This window comes from Drosophila grimshawi, unplaced genomic scaffold (assembly GCF_018153295.1).
Source record: "Drosophila grimshawi isolate 15287-2541.00 unplaced genomic scaffold, ASM1815329v1 contig_848, whole genome shotgun sequence".
NCBI lineage: Eukaryota > Metazoa > Arthropoda > Insecta > Diptera > Drosophilidae > Drosophila > Drosophila grimshawi.
The window spans coordinates 11481481-11505560 of record NW_025063692.1 but is presented as its reverse complement, the minus strand read 5'-3'; the positions used below and the strand labels follow the sequence as shown (position 1 = coordinate 11505560).

The window sequence follows — 24080 nt, the reverse complement described above, 5'->3', positions numbered from 1 at the left end:
ATTAACAAATGTCTATTAACTCTCAATGCGTGTGTGTGTGTTGTGTGTGTGTTTGTGTCTCAATTTACAGCTACTTTTAGAGTGACAGAGCGTGGCACAGGCACTTGGCGCACGAATATTACAGTCATCGCTCGCTAATTGGAACTCGTAGAAATTATTACAACTTGATTCTAAAATTCCGATTTTCTTTTCTTTCTTTTTTTGCGCATATTTTATAGTAATATCATTGTAAACACTTTAAAATATCGAATTTTCGTCTTTTCATTTTATAATAGAATTAGAATTATTTACAAATAGGATGCAGTTTCATGATCGAAGTGTTCACTGAAACAAACATTAGAATTACACACAATTTTGTGAATTGTAACATATGAGTGCATTCTAAATTTCGAATCTATTTTTATCTCTTGCTTTTCACACAATTTATTATTAATTAGTGGTAATTCACAGTGTAAGCATAAATTGCGAGAATAGGGAAAGTTTTAGGTTGTACGCATATCAAAGGACAATCAATTTTTGAGTGCTTTCATAAACAAATTCATTATATAATTCTAACTATCGAGCGATCACTGTATCATCATCATGATCATCATCATTAACATCTTCATTAAAGGAAGTAAAACAATAACAATTACAATATATGTATAATATATATATATATAAATATATATATGTATAATATATATATATACATATGTGTGTGTGTGTGTTTACATGTATATGCATATGTATGTGTAAATTTATATATGTATAAGTACAGTCGCAACAAAATGCTTTTTTTTTGTTTGATTTGTTTTTTTTTTTTGTCAATTTGATGCGCGCTGCGGTTAACAACTAACAAGTGGGCGTTGCTGCTCCTAGTTGGACTTGGAGAGCTCGGTGCGATTGGCGGCCACTTCGGCCAGAATGAGTAGATCTGAGGTAGAGGTCGCATCATATGCGGGCTGCTCGTACGCGGACAGCGTCAACGATGACGCTGACGATGCCGTTGACAGCGGCGAGGAGGAGGAGGAGGAGGCCTGCTTTACCAGCGTGGCTGCTGCTGCTCCTGTTGCTGCTCCTGTTGTTGCTGCTGTTGTTGCTGCTGCTGCTGTTGCTGGGTGTGCGCGTGGCGACTGCAACTGTGCCGGCGACTGGGTCTGATGATTAAAGTAGTAACAGCCATTGATGGTCAGCGGCAGAATGGAGGCCACCTCCTGCTCGATGGCGCTGACGTCACGGCGCGTGATGCTCTCCTTGCGCGCCTTTCGCTTCTGGCTGCCCACTGCAGCAGCCGCAGCCGCAGCAGCTGCATGCAATTTTTCCGATTCGCTTTTTGTTGCAGCTTTCTTGACGAGACCGGCTCCTGGTGTGCATGCTCCTGTTTCTGTTCCTACTCCAACTGCTGCTGCTGCTGTTGTTGTTGTTGTGCCGCTGCTGCTGCTGTTGGAATTGGAGTTGCGCTGTTTCTTGCTGCTGCTGAATTTCTTCTTCTTTTTGGTGCTGCGCTTGCGCTGCAAATATGCATCCAAGCTGAGCGCCGGCAGCTCCTTGATTTTCTCTTCCAAATCAAATTCATCGCAATTGCTGCGCCTCGCGCTCGTGGCACTTGTCGCAGGCGCCGTCGCCGACGCATCCACCAGCTCCAGCTCCAGCTGGCAATCTGCAATGCCAGCTGCTGCAGCTGCTGCTCCTGCAGTTGCAGCCACTGCTGCAATGGGTGAAACAGGTGGCGTGCTGCTGTTGGTTGCATCGGTTGTGCAGCTGCTGCTGCTACCACTATTTGAACGGCATTTACTCTTCTTGGCAATGGCCGCCAATTGGCCCGAATTGATTAGCTCCTGATATATTTTGCCCTTGCAGCTGCGCGTCGATTTTAGCTTCTTGCTGGGCGTGCCACGTTCCTCCTCCTCACTTGAATTGCTTGCACTGTCCACGGCTGGCTGCAGTCCACGCTTGATTTTGTTGCTGTTATTGTTGTTGTTGTTGGGCATGTGGGCGCTTAGAAATTGTGTTGTCTCGCTTAGCGCCTGCTGCAGAGCATATTCCTTGTCACGCACATTGACCGCTTTGGCGCTGAGGAGCGCACTCAATTCACCCATTTGCGTCTCATCCGCAAATTTAAAGTAATTGCGACGCAGCAGATGCGCCACCTCATTGGGCTCCCAGTGGAGATGCTGCTGCTGCTGAGGCTGCAACTGTTGTTGTTGTTGTTGCTGCTGCTGTTGTTGTTGGTGCTCCTCGTTGGGATGTGCGGCGACAGCATTGCTGGGACGCGTGGCTAGCGTGCGCAGCGGCGGTGCTGGCAGTTTGTACCATTTAAAATTGGGATTGGCATTGAAAAAAGCATCCTTGTTCTGTGGCAAAAAAAAAAAATATAAGAAATATAAGAAATAGACACGACAGAAATAGATAAGAGAGAGAAATTACTACGAGCTAGCGCACAATTTGAATTTAAACATTCAAGTGTTGCCAGATCATTGACAGCAGCGATGTGGCAACCCTCGCTGATGTACACAAGCAAAAAAGCAAATTCGCTTCAAAAATTATTAGCTGTATATTTTCGTTGTCGTTATTTGCACATATCTTCTGTAAGAGATGGAAATTTTGTATCCACAAAGGCTGCCAAAAGTTTATTTTATTTTTTCTCACTTTATGTTTAACCTTTGCGTCCACAATTTGAATTTCAAGCAAGTTGTCAGACTGCTTATTTTATTTTATGTTGGTCTTATTAGAATTTTAATTGAATGGAAATCAATTGGAATAAGTGCTCAATATGCCGTCTATTTCGCATTTATCAGGCTCCCCGCTTACCTGCTGTGCCAGATCGGTGAAGCATTGCTTTTCCTGTTCATCCAGTGCGGCCCACCAATCCCCGAGTATTTTCGTAATAGATCTGCCAAATTATACAAAATTTAAAATTGAAAAATTAAATCTCATTTCATTTGGAGTGATTGCACTCACCGGTTCTCCAGGGACTTGTAGCGCTCCTTGACAATGGCACGATGCCTCTTGCAGAATATGAGAAATGCGTTCATGGGACGGCGTGCATGGTGCTCCGGTCGCATACCCTGATCGACAACTGTTGCTGCTGACACCAGTTGTTGCTGCTGCTGTTGTTGCTGTTGCAACTGTTGTTGGTGCTGCGGGGTTATTGGTGTCACAGTAACAACATCCACTTCTACATGTTCCTCGGAATCATTGTCATCATTATTTACAATATTAGGCACATTAATTTTAACGCTATTTTTCAGCTGCTGCTGCTGTTGTTGCTGCTGCTGCTGCTGCTGTTGCTTGCGCTGCAGTTCATCTTCCTCGTCATCATCATCGTCGTCGTCATCATCATCATCTTCCTCCTCGAACAATTCATCGCTGCTGCTGCTGTGTGGATGCTGATGTTGCTGGTGATGATGTTGATGATGCTGCAGCTTTGCATAATTGTGCACATCTTCGATCTGGCGAAAGGCATTTTCTTGGTCCTCAGTTCTTTGTTGCTGCTGCTGTTGTTGTTGCTGTGGCATTGTCAATACTTCAATAAAGGCACTTTTAGGTATTACTGTCGTTGTTAATTTGCAACTGTTGCTTCGATTTATTGCTGTTGCTATTGTTGTTGTTGTTGTTGTTGCTGCTGCTGTTGTTGTTGTTGTTGTTGTTGATGGACTGAATGTTGACTTGTATAAGCTGCGGCTCTTTGGTGCTTGCTGAGGTATTTACTTTTCCCGGCCACATCCACTTGAATGCGCCTCCAGCCTTTTTCTGTTGCTGTTGCTGCTGTTCTTGTTGTGGATAAGTCATTAAGAAATGCTTTGCCTCAACTTCGCTTTGTGTTATTTTAAACATTTTTGCCGTTGTGGTTGTTGTTGTTGTAGCTGTTGTGGTTGTTGTTGATATTGTATTGTGGCTTTTGTGCTCATTTGTTGCTGTTACTGTTGCCATGGGTGCGGGCAGAAATTTAAGGCCACTGTTGTTGTTATTGTTGTTCTTGCTATTGTTGCTGCTGTTGTTGTTATTGTTGTTCTTGCTATTGTTGCTGCTGTTGTTGTAATTAAAATGCAGGGTAATCGCAGCAGCAGCACCTGTTCCTGCAGCAGCACCTGCAACACCACCAGCAGCACCTGCAGCTGTATGCGAGCTGGCAACACTAAAACTGTTGATCATATTTGTGGTCAACGCACGCGTCTAGTGTCCTCCTTAGTGGCATGGATTTTTGTGGACTTGCTGCGCGACCTGCACAAAAGAAGAAAAAAAAATGAAGCAATCAAATGAAATAGGAATTTCACAAATGCATATATTATCACAGTGTGTGTAAGTGTGTGTGTGTGTGTGAGGGATTGTGTATACGTGTGAGCGAATATAACCAGGGCTGCCATTGTAGCTTAAAATTGTTAAACATCTGGCAGCACTGCGCGCGCTGCTCAGTTGTTTACAAAATAAAGCACCGAGAGTGGGTGGCAAGCGAGAGACAGAGAGAGAGAGAGGGAGAGTATCGATGATATTCGCAAGCGTGTGAGTGTGTTTGTATGTATGCGTGTGCGCCAACCACTAACAACAGCACATATCAGCTGTGTGACGTTTGACGTGAATATGCACAGCTGTGTGTGTGTGTGTGTTTTTGCCATTGGCACTGACGCGCCCGTTAGTCGCAAAACAAAAATAAAACACAAAAATACACACTAACATGCTAAAAAAAATAATGTTCACTATATATTATAAGAATTGTTGAATCGACCAAACGAAAACAATAAAAAACAATAACAAGAACTGTCAACAAGCACCCAATATTGATATAATAATAATTAACTCTCACTCTCTCTTTCATTGCAAACTTTAAACAAAATATATGCACACATACATATACACGTATGTACACACATGTACAAATGTATTGAAGTATGCACGTATGGATGTATGAACAAAGTGAAAAATATATGAATGTATGTATTTAACTGGCACACGGACAAACAGTCGAAACGTCAGCGAATACATAAGCTGTATGTATAATCATATATATATGTATGTATGTACGTACATACGTATGTACATATTTGCATAAATATTTTATACACACACTCGCATACATACATAGAAAAATGAACGCACAATGAAACACAACAACGGGGGAAAACAGCAAAGGCAACTGCGCAGCGCGAAAGCAAAGTTTCCAATTGCATGGAATACTTTTCAACACTGTCAAATTGACAAACACTGTGCCGCTGCCAGCTAGCCAATTATTTTGTAAATAACTGTTAAGTCTTAATAAGTCACTGGCTGGGGTGCCTTGTTAACTAAACATGTGTAATTGATTATTAGCATTATTTGCACTTTTTTGTTATGTTTCTCGCTCACTTTTCTCTCTAATTCTGCGATTATTGCACAATTTGCTGACTTTTATTGTGACTGCCTGTCTACCGTTGGATTTCATATAACAACAAAAAAAACTACTGTGAACATTGCTACGTGTACAGCTGTGTGGACGTTTACATATATATACAAATGTGTATATATATACGTATGTGTGTGTCTGCGTGTGAGAGCGAGAGTGCGAATGCGCGCAGTTGCTGGTGTGCATGTGTGTGTTTGTATGTGCGGGAGATGCCGATGCTGATGCCGTTTTTTTTCCTTTTTTGTTTTCGTTGCGATTACTTTGAACTTGATTGTGATTGTGTGCGCGGCGAACTGCGCTCAAGCACCACTGTTGTTTGGCTGGGTAATGGGCAGCGGATAGCATATAGTATTTGTGTTATAACTCGGTGTTCATCTCCAACAATCGACAGCGTTGCCACTTGACGCATTTGCAGCGTCAAAAGTGCAGTCGCAGTCACAGCTGTCAGCTGTTGTTTCGCTCTAACAGTACACGGTCAAGGCCAAAGTTAGCGGTGTCGAGGCTACCATTGATGAGACGCGAAGATTGTTAACGGGCAGGGAAAAGAGAAAAGCGAAAGCGGTGGGGTGGGGAAGGAAGGAGTGTTTCGTGGCGCCGTGCCGTAACCTTCAAATAAGTTCTCGTTCTAAATACGCTTCTAGGTTATGTTACGTTTAGCTAAATATCGGGGGGCGGCAGACACGGTCGTGGGGGAGGGGGTAGGTATTTCTTCTGAGTGCAACAATTGTTTGCTTCTGCTATACATTTATTTATTTGTAATGTTCCACAGCGCTCTCAATTTAATACAGGTATGTCTGTATTTTTGCAAATATATATAAAATATATACAATAAAATGCATAAGTATTTGCATTCACACATACACACACGCATTAATGCACATATACATATGCATTTCGACGTAGACACACACAGATATGTACACACATACACACCAACTAACCACAAGCACAGAACAGCTGATGACGTTTGTTGTTTTGTTCGCGGTGATTTTTTTGCAAAAAAAAAAAAAAAAAAAAAAAACGGGCAAAGAAAATCGGAAGAAAAAAACAACAACAACGAAAAGTCATTTAAGGTGTTTGATAAATGAAAATTAAAACAACGCAAATGTACATAAATTAAGCACCATTTGAAATTTGATCAATGAAATAATTTACTTTGAATTTCAGCAACAATAAATCGGAGAATTGGAATCGCAATCGAACTCGAACTGCTCTTGTTTTAATTAAATTTCAATGTTGATGATGTCAAATGAGAATGAAAACTGACTGTTTTTTGTGTTGTGCTGCGGACAGAGGCAACGGCAACGGCGGCGTCGGCAATAGAGAAACGGAACGGGCGCTAGGCGAGACGACAGTCGACAAGTCGGCAGTCGTCGTCGCTTCTGTTTCGTTCAATTGAGCGGCGCAGCAGCAGCAGCGACAACAACAACAAAATAACGAAAATTGTTTTTGCTTTTTCTTTATGTTCGTGCTGCTCACATACATCGCACAAGCACATAGTAAGTGAATGTGAGAGAGAGAGAGAGCTAGTTTTTCCGTTTTGTTGTCAGTGAGTATGTGTGTCTGTATGGGGACTCTCTTGCACTTGCGTGTGGGGCTCAGACTCAGCTGTTTAACTGGCTGTAGCTGCTTATTCTTATTCTTCTTATTCCTCTTATTCGTGTTGTTGTTGTTGTTGATTGAAACTGTGAGTGCAGCTGATTTTCATACGGCATACGCAAATTGGAAGGCAGGAAGGAAATATGAATGATTTCCATGAAAAAGAATTGTGAACTGCGAACTGACTGCAACGAATTATTAACATATACATATATTTATATATATGTATACACATATATATATATTGCAATTACTGATTAGCTTTTGTTCTTTCTTTACTTTACATCCATTTTTTTTTTTTTTTGGCAAATTGGAGGCTTTCTCATATTGCATAACATTTTGAGCAGTTTTGCATTTGCATTTGCGTTTGCATTTGCGTTTGCATTTGCCCAGCATTGCCTATACCAAAACAGAGCAGCAACCACAAAAATAACAATGTTATTGTTTTTCAAGGTCACATACACATATACAACCACAGGCATAGCAATAGAGGCGCACGCCGCAACGTCCCCAACACCGACCACCCACCCACCAATCAGTTGAGTTCAATTGTTGTATTCTTTGCCATTCGATTCGCTCTAACTTTCTCTCTCGCGCGCTCTCTGTCTCTCTCGCTCTCTGGCCGTCTGCCTATCTTCGCTAGATTGTTGCGCTCTCGCAAACAAAAGTAGCCGGGAGCAAGGCACAAGCATTCAAACTTGCTATCTCGCATACTAAACATATACTAATTTAATGTGTCTATGTGTGTATGTGTGTGCAGGTTTTTGTTTGTGGAGCGAGCAGACAACGGGAGGATACCGTTATGCAGTCAACATATATATATATATATAAATATGAGTATGTGTGTGTGTGAGTGCGAGTGTGCGCGCGTATTAGTGCCCAGCATTATTCAGGGTCAGGGAAATTCGATTTTTGTCATTGTCGTCATTGTTGTTGTTGAAAGTGCTTTAAGACAACAACGACAACAGCAATCATATTTTAAGCAAGAACATGAGACTCGTAAATAACGCTAATGTTAATGAACTGCACTAAGTACAGTGTGCAAGTAATGATTTCCACCATTTATATATACCAAAAAAAAAATCTTTTATTATGGCAATAATTTGAAATCATTTTTCATAAATGTAAGAAAATGGTACATTTAAAGATCTTTTGAAAATGGCATGCAGACCGATACTAAACTAAATATAAGTCGTGCAATAGTTTTTCACAATTTCTTCACTTTTTAAATGGATTTTCTCTCTCTCAAATCAAAAAAAAAATTTAATTTTTCAATTGTTTTGTAGCACATATCTAGATAGATTACAGCAAATGGTATCTGTGTTAATACACTATGTGGTGCACTGTGCAGCATTTACAGCTGTGGGGCAGCTGACACCGCACACTTGCTCCACGCATTAAAAACCGATATGTACACACACACACACACACACACATATATATATATATATATATATTTGTATTTGTATTTTCTATTTGATTATTTTCTATTTCCAGACAAGAGAGCACACAGCAATGATAAGGGGGCATTCTTATGGCCAGTGTTATCGACCGAGAGCCGAGGCAAGTTTGCCGTTAGGCAAATATTGTTATAGACGCGATAAGCGTGAATTATTCCTCTATGTTTGTTCTTCTATATCAAATCAAACAGAAAACAAGAAATGGAAATAATAATAATATCAATAAGATGGCGCGGGCAGCATCCAATCCCACCACTCACCCCAATTGGGCGTAGTTAGCGCTTGAGCACATTGATGAAGGTCTCGTGCGGCACGCGAATGTTGGCAAACATGCGCATCTTCTTCTTGCCCTCCGATTGCTGTTTCAGCAGCTTCATGCGTCGCGTCACATCGCCGCCATACTACAAAGATATAGAGAAAGAGAGAGAGAGAGACACAGAATTAGCGACAGGCTTATCAAGGATTTAAACGGATCTATTCGGTTATCAGTTACCAGCTTGGCCGTTACATCCTTGCGATAGGCTTTGATGGTTTCGCGAGCGAGCACCTTGCTGCCAACGCATGCCTGTATGGCAATCTGCACCATCTGTTTGGGTATGAGATCCTTGAGCTTGTGCACCATCTGACGTGCCACAGCTGTGGCCTTGGACGCGTGCACAATCCGGCACAGCTCCTCGATGGGCCGCCCATTGAGCTGAATGTCCAAACGGACAAGATTTGTGCTATGATAACCATGATCCTCATAACTGAAACTGGCATAGCCCGAGCTAAGCGATTTCAGGCGATCATGAAAATCCAAAATGATCTCACTTAGAGGCAGGACATATTTCATTAGGATGCGCGTCTCATCGATATTCACCGCACTCTGCTGCAATCCGCGACGTTCGACGCACAGTCCAATTATCTGGCCAACGTACTCGGTGGGCGTTATGATAGTGCCCAGCACCAGTGGTTCGTAGTACTCGAGAATGCTGCTGGGTTCCGGCAGCAGGGCGGCATTCGATATTTCGAGAGTGTCCTTGCCATGCTGTTTGATCAGCTTCGGATTGCGCAACACAACACGATAGGTGACCGACGGTGCGGTGATGATGGGCTCGGCACCGTGCTCCTGCTCGAGTCGCTGGCAGAACACCTCCATATGCAGCAGGCCAAGGAAACCGAGACGCCAGCCCTGGCCCAAGGCTGGACTCGAGTCCACATTGACTGTCACCGCCGAATCGTTGAGAACCATTTTGTCGATGGCACTGCGCAGGGCGACATGCTTGGACTGATCGACCGGAAAGATACCGGCAAAGACGATGGGCGGCTGTGGCCGAAAGGTGCCGGCCGCTGTGGCCGACTGATGCTTTAGATGGATAGTGTCGCCAATGATGGACTCTTTGCTGTTGCGCATGTTGCACGCAACGAGACCCACCTGACCGGCCAACAGGCTCTGCACCCCACACTCCGCTGGACGCAATACGGATAGACTCTTCACCGGATACACTTTCTTTGTGGCCAGCGATTGAATGTCCTGACCGACGTCCAATTGTCCGTTCAGCACATAAATCAGATTGAGAGCGCCGCGATATTTGTCAAACCAACTGTCAAAGATAAGCGCACGAAATCCGCTCTCCCGCTCCACACTGGGCGGCGGTATCACCTCAATGACACGCTCCAGCACCCGTTCAACGCCCGTGCCCAGTTTGGCTGAGACGCGCAGCACCGTCGCTGGCTCAATGCCAAAGAGCAGCTGCATATCCTTGGTCACCTGATCGGGATTGGCGTGCTTGATGTCAATCTTATTGAGCACCGGCACCACGGCCAGTTGACGCTGCTTGGCCAGATGATAGTTGGCCACGGTCTGCGCCTGCACGCCATGGCAAGCGTCGACGAGCAGAATGACGCCATCACAGGCGGCCAGCGAGCGGGAAACCTGCACAATTAGGACGATCAAGTAACAACAACTTTAAACTTTCCAATTTCAAAATTTGAGCTGAAATACGCACCTCATTTGAGAAATCCACGTGTCCGGGCGTATCAATCAAATTGAGCAGATACAATTCGTTCTTGTAGTTGTACAATATGGATGCTGTCTGCGCTTTAACCGTTATGCCGCGCTCCCGCTCCACCTGCAGGCTGTCGAGCACCTGATGCTGGCCAGCGTTGCGCGAAATGGCACCAGTCAGCTCCAGCACACGATCCGCCAGCGTGCTCTTGCCATGATCCACATGGGCAATGATGCTAAAGTTTCGTATACGATGCACCGGCATCTGGGCAAATTGCCGCCGCAGAGCATCCGGCGACAAATCCAAATCCGATTCGGACTTCTGCACTTCCTCCGACCTGACCAAGGTCGTGCAGATCGTACGATATGCCGATGTGCGCTTCCATGTCCACTGGCCAGTTGTCTGCTTTAATGTCCAGCGAATTGTTTTGTACATTTTGTTCGATTTTCAATATTCATTTCATTTCTTTTTTCCTCTACATCAAATGGAAATCAGCCGGCACATTGAGAATGTTACCGCACAACATGTGAGCTGAGTGACGGAACTGCCAACTCGCTTTAATATATCCACATGAGCACCATTATCATTCTACTGTTCAATTTGGACGTATGGCAACTCTGTTAGCCGTTACAAACATAAAGTTTAAAAGAAAAAATAAATAATTCAAATCTTGTTGTGTTATGATCAACAACTAAAAAGAGTTCTGTACTTGATATTTATCAACAGAATATTCAGCTGCAAATCAAAATGATAACAATTTGATTGTTTTCTGAAAACCACTCCCAAAATACTTAAGAAATTGTACAAATAATCATATATATATAAATGTATATATTTATAGAGGAATATGTAAAGGATTAAATTGTTCATATACAGAGCAATAAGGATTCATTTAACATTAAATGCGTGTGATTTAGCATGAGTTTTGTTTCTTTTTTTATATTAAGCGATTGCAAACTGAGGAGATTACATGTAAGTGAATGCAAAAATTGCTGGAGCACTTCAAGTATTCGCACGGATAGATAATACACAATTAAAATACAAAAACGCACCTACATATATATATATATATATATAAATATAAATACATATATATATGTGTATAAAATTAGATGCCATAGTTTAACGCTCAACTTAATTTCTTAGTTTTAGTTATTGATAAACAATTTTAGGCGTTTACGCACCTTCTAAATCATAATTAAATGACTTAATATAACAGAAATGGAGGCGATTCATAGTATTTTCTTTTCTTTGTTCGAGACTAATAAACAGATCAAATGTTTTAACATCGGCAAAATTGGTTTGTTGCTTACTTAACTTAAGAGCGGCACATGTACAAATACAATAAAAATTACACATAATTCAATTGTTAATATCGAAGACGTCATGTCTAAATACATAATAGGAATACAGTTCGTTATTAATGTTCATTCATTTTCTTTTTATATATAGGAGTGATATGAAGTTTGTGTATGAGAGTGTGTGTATCAGTGTGTGTGTCTATGAGAGATGTGTGTGTGTGTGTGTATCTGTGTTTCTCAGATGCTTCGAGATTTGATTTTCGATCTTGACTTGGATGCATATTGTTTTTTTTTTTTGGCAATTGCATTTATGTATAAAAATCACTTTTGATCAACATATATATATATATATGTATATATATATATATAGGTTATATATGCACATATATATGTGTTTAGAATGTAAAATAAAAACAAACAAATAGATAGCGCTCATCGTGAAAATGCAAGCGCTGCAACTTAAAAACTGCGTACAAAAAATATATGTATATATTAAGATTTGTATATAAATATATATATATATATCTATATATGTAAATTGCACAAATGTGTGCTGCTCTCTCTCTCTCTTTCTCTCTGTGTATGTGTCTTCGCATCGTTCTCTCACTTTTGAGCCTGCATGCGCGCCTGCATTTGAGCGAGCATCTCCTGCATGCGTCGCAGCTCCGCCTCCTTCTCCTGCAGAATGCGATCCTTTTCGGAGAAGACACTATTCACGCCCGCCTGTGTGGGCATATTATCACGATCTGATTTAATGCCATTATCCTTGCCCTTGATGCCCTTGGCAAGGCGATCCGATCGATAGTTCTCATAGTGCACCTCCTGTGTGACCTCCTGCAGGTCTTGCATATGGGTGATCAGCATGGTGCGCAGCTTGATAAAGTCACAATGGTCGGGATTCTCAACCTCAACGACGCCCCATGGATAAAGGCGGCCGCGCACTTTTTTACCTTTAACTTCGAGCAGGGTGTTGGCGCCGCAAACGGCAAAAGGCACTGCTTCCTTCAGTTGCTTCACTTGCTCCTTGTAGTCTTCGTCCTCATCTGAATCACAGTCTGGCAGTGGATAAATTTTAATGCCATGGCTCTCGATCTCCTGCATAATGCGACATTTCAGACGCAATATTTCCTTTTTCGTCAAACAATCAGCCTTGGCAATGACGGGTACAATATTCACTTTTGAATGCAGCTTCTTCATGAACTCCACATCCAGGGGCTTTAGTCTATAATTGTGATAATTTTGGTTAATTAAGCTGAGATTAAGTTGAATGAATTTTAATATATATTTATATTTACCCATGCCCAAAGGGCGATATAAAATAGAAGCAACAATGTATGCGATTGTCAACGATATTGCGACGATTCAATCCGCTCTCGTCCTGCAGAAAGCGCTCATATTGCTCATCAATGTACTCCAGTATGGCGCTAAAGCTATTCGAATTATCGATGGCATCGCCAAAGCCGGGCGTATCGACAACAGTTAGACGCAGTTTGACGCCACGTTCCTCAATCTCCACGGTGGATGCCTCCAGTTTAACCGTTTGTTTTTGTTTCTCTGCAAATACACAAAATATAAATATAGATTTCAACTATTTTCAACCAAAATATACATACCTATGGCATCGGGTATAATGCGTTCCGGATATAGATCGGTTAAGAATAAACTGTTCACCAGCGTCGATTTGCCCAAACCCGACTCGCCGACAACCATTAGCGTAAATTCGAAGCCCTTCTTCACTGACTTGCGATGCACTTGGTTCGGCAAATTGGCAAAGCCCACATAACCGGGTGTCTCAATGCTGGAAAACTGGAAAACCAGAAGTCGATGATGAAAAAACAGCAGACACAAATAATTAAAATCAATTGAAATATTTATTGATAAGCAGAAGGGGTTGGCAAACGATTTTTTTTTTTCTGAATCATCAACCAGCGCTTAAATTTTTAAAATTGCTGCAGTATTTTTTACTCTCATTTTGCGAGCAAAATAACAACAGTAACAGTAAATGAAATGCATGCCATGGTGAACAATGTCTGCGGGGGTGCGCAGAGTGCCTAAGTCTAAGTCTGGCTTAAAGAAAGTGGCGGCGATCATTTTAAATGCCAGACACGCGCGAGTTTCTCTTGCATATCTAAAAACCAACACACACACACCCTGGCACACACATGTGCACATAAGTACATGAAAACATTAATATAACTGTATACATTCATATGCACACATGCACATATATCGAGTACTTAAAGCCAATGACACCAGTGTGTGTGTGTGCGCGCGTGTGTGTAAGTACACATGCTTATATATTATGTATATTTGTAGGTCACAGGCCGCAACAAAGGAAGCAACTAAAAACATGACGCCGACGCCTTCCTTTTTTTTTTTTGTTGTTTGCCGGCTTTAGTGATTCATGCACTTTTTGATTTGAACTCATTCTTGAATGCGGAGCTAGTGTTAGTGTTGCAGTGTTGACAAAAGTATGAATGCATTTAAGTGCATAAGCTACTGTCTGTGTGTGAGTGTGTGTGTGTGCGTGCATATGCATTGGCATTGGGAATAAGAATTTGCATGATAAGCCGCAAAAAACACACACATATACAAAAACAAGAACGCCATCGTCGGAATTGAAGCGCGGATGGAAGCCGCGCCCTGTTTAACAGTAGCGTTTACAATATGTTCGATACACACACATACACACACGCTAGCACATTCAGTTATGTATAAAATTTGTTAAATAAATATACGAATTACTTACGCCCTTTGTATCAGCCATTTTAAAAAAACAAAAATTAAATGACGAACAAAATATGTTGCTCATGAACTGAAATGAACTAGAATCAACACACACTAAACAGCGCACAGTGTGACCAGATATTGTATATGATGAAATTACCAAAATGTTTCGCAAGCACCGATTGGGCTTACGGCCATTATTTGGCCGACTTGGCAGCTCTATACTTGCATGTGGCAACTCCAACGTAGTGGCAACGTTGGCCGCAGTAAAAATGTGAAATACGTTAATATTTCAAATGAGCATTTGAATTCAAATCAAATTCTATTTGTGTTGGAATGATGCACCAAGAATGGAGCAACGAATTTTGTAAGATAATTGCTTTGCTTTGTCTTTTATAACTGGTAGTATTTTATTTGTAAAACAATAAGATATTTTTATGTATGTATTATGGATCGTGACGCACATGCACTTAAATTCACTACAATAAATACATACATCGATGAAATGAAAACACTTGATAGGTTCAGGATCAGGCCGTTGTTTAACTATGTATGTATGTCTGTATGTATGTATATATATAATTCACAATTGTTTTGTTTTTGTTTTCTTCTTCTCAATACTGCATCGTTAACTATTTCATAGTATACAGTTTGTATTTATGCATATAATGCTGACCAAACCATCGACTAGAATATGCAATTATTACAAAAAAATTTTAAATAAAAAAAATCAAAATAAACGTGCACGTGAACTATGCAGTTGAACAGCAAAAACCTATAAAAAATTACAAAATATAAACTTAATGGCTAAAGGCGAAAAGAATACTCATAGATAAATAAATATATATATATATATTATTTTTTTGGTTTTGAACTAATGCCCCATCCTCCTCCTCCTCCTCAGCGACGATGCACTTTTCGATCAATTATGTTATCAGACGCGGCGCATGCAGCCCATGCACATTCTCGATAGGTGGACAATGGGTGGCGCCCGGCGGCCCCCAATCGTGGAGGCCACGTGAGTTGGCCAAACGATGCGTCAGCCGATGGGCGATACTGAAACCGCCGCTGCCCTCCAGCTGGGTGAGCACAATGATCACCTGCCTACGAAAATGATTTGGGATTAGTTTTTTTTAGCGGGTCTAGATTTGATTGTTAGCTTTCTGCTCACCTCTGCAGTGGCGGCACAGAATCGACCGTTTTGAGCTCACCACGCGTGGATACCACATTGTAGCTCTCCTGGCAATCGCACTTTACATGTATCCACTTGTTCTCATGGCGATTCTCCACCATGACCACCAGGCCAGCCCATCCCTAAAAAAAAAAAAAAAAACCGGATAGAGAGTTGCCGAGGCGAGAGATTGGATTGGAGGCGAGAATGTACCCACCTTGGTCAAATAGTAGGCAGTCATGCCCTCGCGTCCCTCGTGGCGCTGTCCTTTGGTGAGCGTTAGACTGATGATGGCATCGGCCAGCAGATGGGGCGAGGGCGTTATTTGCTCGACAAGCAGCCGCTTGGAGCTGTGTATGGCCAGAATGCACTGGGGATACTGATGCGGATCCTCGATGCCCGTGTGCCAATGATTGAAGGCCAGACAGACCAGCAAATAGATGTCACGCTCCAGCATTTTGTGGCAGCCAACAAAGCCACGCACCTGGTAACCCAAAATGTAACAAACCAGATTAGGCATTAGGAAGACCTGTGTGTGTGTGTGTGTGTTTCTTACCTGTCGTTTGCTGTGCTCAACAAGGCGTCCAATTTCTGGGGCGGCCGGTGAGCGGGTGCGAAAAATCACAACGCACAGATCGAGCTGAGAGCGTTGCGACTTTTCCGAGTTGCGTTGACCCTCCTGGAAGAGCGTGAACTCTGCCTCCGTCGGCTCCAATACGGTGAGCAATACGCACGAGATGGAGCATAGTGGCTGGAGTGTGCCCTGTAGACGCACTTCGTTCCAGCCGGAGCGCACCTTACATATGTCAATGCAATCGAAATAGTTGAGCACATCCTCGAATGAGATCCAGAAGACGCCCTCGGAGGCGCCGTGCGGCATTAGGTTATCCCGCAAATCATCTGTCCACAGCGACGAATCATCCGACCAGTCGCCACGCCACGAATAATGACCCCACGGATTGCGTAGCTTGAGCAATCGATGTCCCTGTATATCCTTGACATCCAGCACCGAGTAGGCATGACGGGGACGCAGACCTTTATGCTGATACTCCTCCTCGTCGACCTTCATGTTGCCGCCGCCACAGCTGGCGCCCATTAGGAAGCGTACACAGCGTGAGCTCAACAGCTGCGCCCAAATCAGATCCTTATCGAGCTCATCCTCGCTGGGCATGGGCAGTGAGCTGGCTTGCAACGGTATGCTCTCACAGGGCGCACCCGTTAGCGTTGCGAGTCCCTCAATGGCGCGACCAGAGACGAGCGCCTCATAGCAACCATGGATTTTGGCCACAGCCTTCTCGATGAGTGGCACCCAAAGCTGTTTGCGTTTCGCCTGCGAATAGACCAAATGGCCGCGCTTGTCGCACGGCAACAGATCATCGACAAGCACCGTTGTCCATTTGCCATCCTTGCAGAGGCGCACCTGGTAGGCACCCTGGGCGCATATCTCTTTCGTTACCAACACCTCCTTGACCAGATCTTCGCGCTCAGCGAGCACGGCCAATGCGCTGAGTAGCCAACAATTACCGAGCACACCCTGACAGATATCCGATGGCAGCGGTGTACGAAAGACAGCCCATGGCGGATATGCGCCACCGTCGCAATTAATCTCGTGGGGGCGACGCCACTGAACAACGGGATTGCCGCCATCGGTAACGCTGCTAGCTGGATTATAGTAGAGGCTCTTCGGTGCCGGCGGAAATGAATCGTCGACGAAGAGCTCACTGTTATCCCGGCAATATTGTATGATATTCTGCCATTTGGTCAACGCTTCCGTCTCCTCCAGCTGCCTTAGATTCTCCATTAGTTTGCTCTCCTGCCGTATCTCTGTCAGCGATGTGACGCGCATCGATTTGCGTGCCAGTGCATCCGTTAGCACCGCATTGACCAAGCCACGCGGACTGGAACAAATGTCACAGACAACGGAGGCGGCACAGTTCTCATATGTGCAAGCCGGGCATTGCCATTTCTTGACCGACATCGAAAGCGGCTGATGCTGCTGCTGTTGTAGATTATAGGAAGAGCTGGCTGCGGAAGATGGCATCGCCATTCCGGCTATGGATATATTACGCGGCACTATGGAACCGCCGGTGCTGTGACGTTTTGGTATGGCACCCGAAGAGCTTCGCTGTTGCTGTAGTTGCTGGTGGTGCTGCTGCTGCTGCTGTTGTTGTTGTTGTAGCTGCAGCTGTTGACTGCTGCTGGTAGCAGCAATTGCGGGCGGAGCTGGCAAAGCAACCGCTCGAGGCGAGGGACTTCGCGAGATTCGATGCGCGACTAGTGGCAATTGCAGTTGTTGCTGCTGTTGCTGCGATTGCTGCTGCTGCTGTTGTGGTTGTTGTTGTTGCTGTTGTTGTTGTTGTGTGGGCGTTGGTGTGTTTAGCTCGCCAATTGGCTGTGCGGCGGCCGCATCCTGCTCCTCATATGACTGGCCATCGGGTCGCTCTCGGACCGAGTCGACCGGCAGCAAACGCATCGATTTGCACGCACTGCACAAGCCGACAGCCAGCGAATTCTTTAGCGTGCAATGGCTACACGTCCAGAACTCGCCTTTGCGCAACGTCATATCCTCAATGGAGGAGATGCTCTTGAGCTTGGAGCCACCACACACAATGCACGCCATCGCCGTTGAGTAGTTGACCAGCGTGCACTTCTTGCATGTCCAGGGCTCATCGCTGCGCGGCTCCAGCGAGACAGCAGCCCCAACTGCAAAATAATATAAATAAAGTGAAATGAATTCGATTGGAAATGAATTGGTTTCGATTTGACTCACGACTGCTGGCTGCGACTGCGGCTGCGGCTGCTGTTGTTGGGTCTGCTGTTGTACTGTTGTACTGCTTGGATACCGTCTCGCACATCTCACAGGATTCGGACCAGAGGCGATTGTAGGCATAGGAACATTTGCCGCATGTCCACATCTTGCGGCTGCCGTGCAGCAACATCATCGGTTGCTGTTTATTGTCGTTGCGCGACGCTTGCGGTATGAGACGACTACTGTTCGCCGGGATCGCTGACGCACCTGGCAATCCCTCATGCGTGCTGCACACAATCCAAATGAGAAACGATTAGCCAAAACTTACACACGGCCCATTAACTGCTCAAATGCAAATGTTTAGATGAAAACCTCGTCAATTATCGCAAAATTACAAAGGAAAAAAACAGGTCAAACCAAGAAAAAAAAATGGCTGTTGCTGGTTGCTTGCTGCTGTTGTTCAAGCTGCGGCGGATTATTAATTGGCATTTCATTCGCAAAAATTAAAAGAAACAGTAACAGTAACAGTAAAAAAAAAAACCCCGAAAAGAAGAAGAATATTGTTATCTGCGGCACAATAAATACGCTTGCCGATTGTGAGTCACAGCTGATAAGCAATTGGAATAACAAAATATGAACTGATAAAACCAAAGATCGACCATGTCGACCCTCAAACAAATGAATTTGTCTATAACTAAATGTCACAAATTAATCAGGGTTTAAATTAAGCTTATAGATAAGCTAACAATACAAAGATTGTTGTTGTTGTTGTTGTTGTTAGATTCACAATTTGAATTTACCTGCAACTACAAATTATAAATAAATAAAACAAAAACAAATGAAAACCTCAAGTTTAACTGAGTTATTGGCTAAATGATAAATACTAATAGAGTTAATTAGTTTCATTTAAGCAATTAAAAAAGAGATTAGGCATTGATTAAACTTAAGCTGCTTAAATATGTTTCAATGGCACAAGTAAAGCATGGAACACTCAAATAGCCCACATGCATCGAGTTAATATTCTGTTCGCTTAACTATCAATTAAAAGACAATTGACGTAGCGCAGCAGTGAGCCAATATACATATATATCTATATCTATATATATATATATATACATATACATAACCATATACATATATATATATATATATAATTAGCGAAGCATAGCAATTGAAACAATACAAACGAAATGAAATATACGCACATTGAAAACTGCACATATATGTAAATATATATATATATATCCAGCGAGATCTACAGATCTACAAATATATCTAGATATATACATATATATATATATATATATATGCAGGGCCGTATGACTAAGAGTCACAGTAATCAACAAAAATTAAATTATTCATATTAACACAAAAGCGTAATTGATAATTTGTTGTTGTGGTTGATGTGGTTGTTGCTGCTGGTGTCAAATGTCGCACAAAGTGCGCAACAATTGCTGTTGCTGCTGTGGTTGTCACTTATTCTTCTCGTAATCTTTTTCGTACATTTTCGATTCAGTCGTTTTGCGGGGTCCCTTCCACACCTTGGCGTATATGGAATGCTCAGACGCATTATAAAAATCACTTATTGTTGCTGCTGATGGTCCTGTTGTTGTTGATGCTGTTGCTGATACTGTTGCTCCTCCTGTTGCTGCTACTGCTGCTGCTGCTACTGCTGTGTTGGACTCTGGTTCCATGTTGTTCAATTCATTGCCAGTGTGCTCAATTGCTGCGGTTGCTGCTGCTGTTGCTGTCTCGATGCTGTTGTCGATATTATCAAAGCTGCTGTTGTTGCTGTGATTGCTGCTGCTGTGACTGTTGTTGTTGCCCAGCTGCAATGCTGTTGTTGTTGTCGCTGCCGCTGTATCGTTGCTAAGTTTCTTTTTGTGCAACTTGTGCTGTTTATTAACTTGAGCATATATTGGCGCCATTGGTTCAGTTTTGATTTGCTGCTGCTGCTGTAGTTGTTGCAGTTGTTGCTGCTGTGCAATTGCAACACATTCGTTTTCATATAGTTGCTGATTCAGTTTGCTGCTGCCGCTACTATTGTTGCTGCAGTTATTATTATTGTTGTTGTTGTGATTAATATTGTTGCTGCTGCTGCTGCTGCTATTGTTACTGCTATTGTTATTGTTGTATGTTGTATCACAGTGCTGCATGTTGGCTGCGCTTTGGTTTGGATTTCGATTGTTGCCACTGCAGCTGCTGCTGCTGCTGTTAGTGCTGTTGCTGCTGCCGCGCGTCGCTGGCTCTGACCAATCGTTAACAGCAATAAAGACACCGTTACGCGGTATAGTAAACTGTGAGCTTCCACTGCCACTTCCACTTCCACTCCCCGCACCGTTTCTCTCCAAGTTTGGAGCGCTGCTGTTGCTATTGCTATTGGCCTCCCGCAGCTTGGGATGCGGTTGTCGCATGGGTTTTGTTGCTGCCGCCGCACCAGATGCTGATGCAGCTGTTGCTGTTGGTGTGGCGATTGCCGCTGCAGCAGTTGCCTTGGCCGATCTTGATAGCGTTGTGATTGTGAAATTGTATTTCTTTTTGGCACAGCCGTCGCGCAATTTATTGTTTTGGTTCTTATTGTTGTTGTTCTGCTTGCGGCGACAGAATGTGTCATTGGCAATGGCAAAGCGCGAATTGCTACAGACAACGGTGGCGGCGGCGCTGGCGACAGGCGGCAAGCGATTAACTGAGTCAACAACAGCAACGATAGGTGCTAGCTGAGCTGTAAATAAACCAGAGGAAATCAGATCGCATGACGATATTGTGATTTGATGTAATTGCAACACTGAGTATTGATTACTTACTGCCCTTGTGCAACTGCTGCTGCTGTTGCTGCTGCTGCTGCTGCTGATATTGCTGTTGTTGGTAGTTGTTAAGTGGGGCGTCGATTGGAAGATTGAATATATCTTTGCTGAGATTGTTCACATAGCAAATGTGACAGCTGCGGCCCGATGATGATGAGGCTGTCGCATGCGTTAGCGCCGAGGACGAGCTCTTCTCGAAGGATGTGCTCAGGCTCTGGGTGCGTCGAAAGTAGGAAAAACGGCGCGCCCTCAAATGACGTCTATTGGAATGTTGCTGATTGTGCTGGTCCTCCGGCAGCGACTGCTGCTGCTGCTGATGTTGCTGCTGCTCCGCCAATTGATGCAAATATTGCTCCCGGTCTAGATGCTTATCCTTATCCGGTTGATCGATGCTGTTGCCGGCAGCGCCACAGCCACTGCCACTGCCGCTGCTGTTGCCAATGCCAATGCTGATGCTTAGCTCCGGCTGTATTGAACCAACAATGGGTGTTTGGGCCGACGCCGTCTCATGTCGTCGCGTGCATAGCGTCTCCTTGTATATGGGCGCCAGATAGCTAACCGTATCGCAGATGACACAATGCCATGTCACCGAATTGTTATCCGTATCGCAGGCGCGACAAATCCAACGACGATTCAATGCCGGATTCGAGAAATGGCGATATAGCTCAATGGAGCTCTTTATATATTTCCGCGTCTCCTCGCAATCGATACAATTGGCTGGCAAATTTTGGCTATTGCGTTGCGGACGCTTTAAACATCCGCGCAGCAGCGATTTGTAAACGTGTCCCTGTTTGTTGTTTATTGTTGTTGTTGCTGCTGCTGTTGCTGCTGTTGTTGTTGTTGTTGATGCTGTTGTTGTGTGCTCAGCTCTGCGAACATAACGGAAATGGAAAGAAGGGGAACGGAACAGCTAACGGTTAACACTTCTTTTACCACCGACAGTAATAGGATAAAAAAAAAGTACAAAAAAAAAAGGAAGTGAAAAAAACGCTGTTTTCCCTGCTAAGGAGACGAGTGCAAGGTTATTTCAATGTGGTCAATCCTTCAATTCTCGCACTTAGCCTACTTTACTTATGCACTATTTAATATTTGCACTATTTTCTGCTTTTTCTTTTTTTTTTTTTGTTTAACATTTGCTGTTATAATTTTCTATATTTTGTGTATTTCGTTATTGCTATTACTTTTGCTTGAAGAGAGCCGTGAAACAGATAGAAATCCAACAATCAATACAACTGTAAACAAACTCGCGTTTGCTTCAAATCGATTTTACCCAAAAAAAAACAAAACAAAAAAAAGAGCAACACTTTTTTGTTGGTCAGCCTTTGATGTTGTTGCTGCAGTTGCTTCAATTGTTGTTGTTATTGTGTATACACTGTATACAATACACAAAACAGAAACGCACACACACTTACACACAGTTAGATAGATAGAGTCGGAGTGTGTGTGTGCTTGTGGGGAGAGACCGAGCGCAAGAAAAGAACAAACACGCACACATGCAATTCGTTTTGTTTTGTATAACGGTAAACGTTAGCTGAATCTTTGTGTACTCACACACACACACACACATATGTACACCCATAAAAGTGTATGCATATGCGTGTATGCTCATGTATCTATGTATGTATGCATGTATGCTTACCTGGTCACAGCTTTGTGCTTATCAACAATTGTCGCGACGTCCTCATCACACTCAGCGGCCAACTCCGTCATCCCCGCCGTCGTCGTCATCGCACCTGCGTCTAGCATTTGGTTTTCGTTCTGTCGTTGTCGATGCTGCTGTTGTTGCTGCTGCTGATGGTGATGTATCCAAGTGCTTTGGTGTCGCGGTGGCTGCTGGGATGACGAATGTTGCTGATGCTGCTGACGCTGGTACAATGTTGCGGTAGGACTCGGGAATACCTTGCGCACGGTGCCACAATTATAACATTTCAATGATTCGGTCGGATTGATGGTATTGCATTTGCTGCACGACCATTGTAGTACCGATGATATTGTGCCCATATTGCTGACCAATTTGAATTTGATTCAAAAGGAAATTCACATTCGATTCGCACACAATTCACGATGCTGTATGTAATGACAGTGTGACAGAGATGGAACGAGACAGAGAGAGAGGGGGAAGGAGGGCAGGGAGAGAGAGAAAGACAGGGGGCCGGGGCCAGTTGCTGATTGTTGGAAGGAGTATGTTGCAGTTCACAGCCAGCCGACGTTGGAAATTGCATTTAACTGTCTCACGCCGCGCGCTAATTTAATACTTTGAACTGTTGCACCACAACACATATTTAGTACAAAACTGTGGGCCAACCTTGTTGTAGATACAAATGCCTAAGCAACAATAAGCTAGCGCCAGCCAGCCCACCAACCAACTGATGTGCGATGGTCTAGAGACTATCAAGTCAGCTCCTCGTGAGAATCGTTACAAACAACTATCGAATATGATAATAGCTTGTATAGGATTCAACTCAACTTGTATAGGATTTATCTGTATAGGATTCAACACTCTCTCAACATTACTTAAATAATTATATGTATGTAAGCAAAAGCATAGTGAGATGCCCTTTAATCGATGTGGAACCATTAAAACAAAATATAAATCTTAATTTTATGTGCATATCCACACAATCCTGAAGCGAGCACCTGTCTGATATTAAAATGGCGACCACCTCTAAGCTATGCAGCTAGCAGCGTGCAGTGTGACCGTTTAATTATAACGTAAAAATAAATGCAACGATTAACGATTACGAGTGCAACTATCGTATGGCATCGTTGATATTACGAGCAATTTGTGATTTGAGTATTGACGGAATTAAACTCACTCTCAACTCTTAATTCTGTACATGAAGAAACAGTCATATACATTTATTTAATTATTTTATACATTTTATACCAAAAATTATGCACAATTTGAAAAATGTGAGG

The 24080-nt window shown here is 43.2% G+C and overlaps 4 protein-coding genes across 5 annotated transcripts; all 4 read right to left on the bottom strand.

Annotated features, from left to right (window-relative positions):
• Positions 1–761: 761 nt before the first annotated feature.
• Positions 762–3774, bottom strand: LOC6565884 (AF4/FMR2 family member lilli). Its single transcript, XM_043216050.1, has 4 exons — positions 3713–3774; positions 2944–3360; positions 2794–2875; positions 762–2336 (listed from the first exon to the last, which is right to left on the bottom strand). Exons 1-4 carry the CDS (start codon positions 3772–3774, stop codon positions 858–860), a joined length of 2040 nt encoding a protein of 679 aa, XP_043071985.1. The 3' UTR covers positions 762–857.
• A 273-nt stretch (positions 3775–4047) lies between these two features.
• Positions 4048–10928, bottom strand: LOC6565835 (translation factor waclaw, mitochondrial). Of its 2 annotated transcripts, none has more exons than XM_001992510.2 (4): positions 10410–10928; positions 8915–10336; positions 8682–8822; positions 4048–4206 (listed from the first exon to the last, which is right to left on the bottom strand). In XM_001992510.2, exons 1-3 carry the CDS (start codon positions 10842–10844, stop codon positions 8697–8699), a joined length of 1983 nt encoding a protein of 660 aa, XP_001992546.1. In that variant the 5' UTR covers positions 10845–10928; the 3' UTR covers positions 4048–4206; positions 8682–8696. The 2 variants fall into 2 exon arrangements, with proteins under 2 accessions (XP_001992546.1, XP_032594532.1); XM_032738641.1 differs by lacking the exon at positions 4048–4206 and adding an exon at positions 8023–8594.
• Positions 10929–11225: 297 nt separating this feature from the next.
• On the bottom strand, positions 11226–14530 carry LOC6565834 (septin-1). Its single transcript, XM_001992509.3, has 4 exons — positions 14460–14530; positions 13324–13516; positions 13006–13264; positions 11226–12932 (listed from the first exon to the last, which is right to left on the bottom strand). Exons 1-4 carry the CDS (start codon positions 14520–14522, stop codon positions 12314–12316), a joined length of 1134 nt encoding a protein of 377 aa, XP_001992545.2. The 5' UTR covers positions 14523–14530; the 3' UTR covers positions 11226–12313.
• Positions 14531–14960: 430 nt separating this feature from the next.
• LOC6565833 (calpain-D) lies at positions 14961–23505 on the bottom strand. Its single transcript, XM_032738658.2, is given in 9 exon segments — positions 14961–15541; positions 15609–15751; positions 15826–16092; positions 16165–18288; positions 18379–18433; positions 18435–18644; positions 19861–21079; positions 21162–21980; positions 22895–23505. Coding segments are annotated over 9 exon segments (5283 nt in total). The 5' UTR covers positions 23163–23505; the 3' UTR covers positions 14961–15363.
• Positions 23506–24080: the final 575 nt, after the last annotated feature.

Coding starts and splice junctions, on each gene's coding strand:
- LOC6565834 (XM_001992509.3), bottom strand. CDS start 14,522: ATGAGCAACATATTTTGTTCGTCATTTAATTTTTGTTTTTTTAAAATG. Junction 13,517..14,459: donor AAATGGCTGATACAAAGGGC/GTAAGTAATTCG, acceptor CTGGTTTTCCAG/TTTTCCAGCATTGAGACACC. Junction 13,265..13,323: donor CATTATACCCGATGCCATAG/GTATGTATATTT, acceptor GTGTATTTGCAG/AGAAACAAAAACAAACGGTT.
- LOC6565884 (XM_043216050.1), bottom strand. CDS start 3,774: ATGACTTATCCACAACAAGAACAGCAGCAACAGCAACAGAAAAAGGCT. Junction 2,876..2,943: donor TACAAGTCCCTGGAGAACCG/GTGAGTGCAATC, acceptor ATAATTTGGCAG/ATCTATTACGAAAATACTCG. Junction 2,337..2,793: donor TCACCGATCTGGCACAGCAG/GTAAGCGGGGAG, acceptor TTTTTGCCACAG/AACAAGGATGCTTTTTTCAA.
- LOC6565835 (XM_001992510.2), bottom strand. CDS start 10,844: ATGTACAAAACAATTCGCTGGACATTAAAGCAGACAACTGGCCAGTGG. Junction 10,337..10,409: donor ACGTGGATTTCTCAAATGAG/GTGCGTATTTCA, acceptor CTAATTGTGCAG/GTTTCCCGCTCGCTGGCCGC. Junction 8,823..8,914: donor AGGATGTAACGGCCAAGCTG/GTAACTGATAAC, acceptor ATATCTTTGTAG/TATGGCGGCGATGTGACGCG.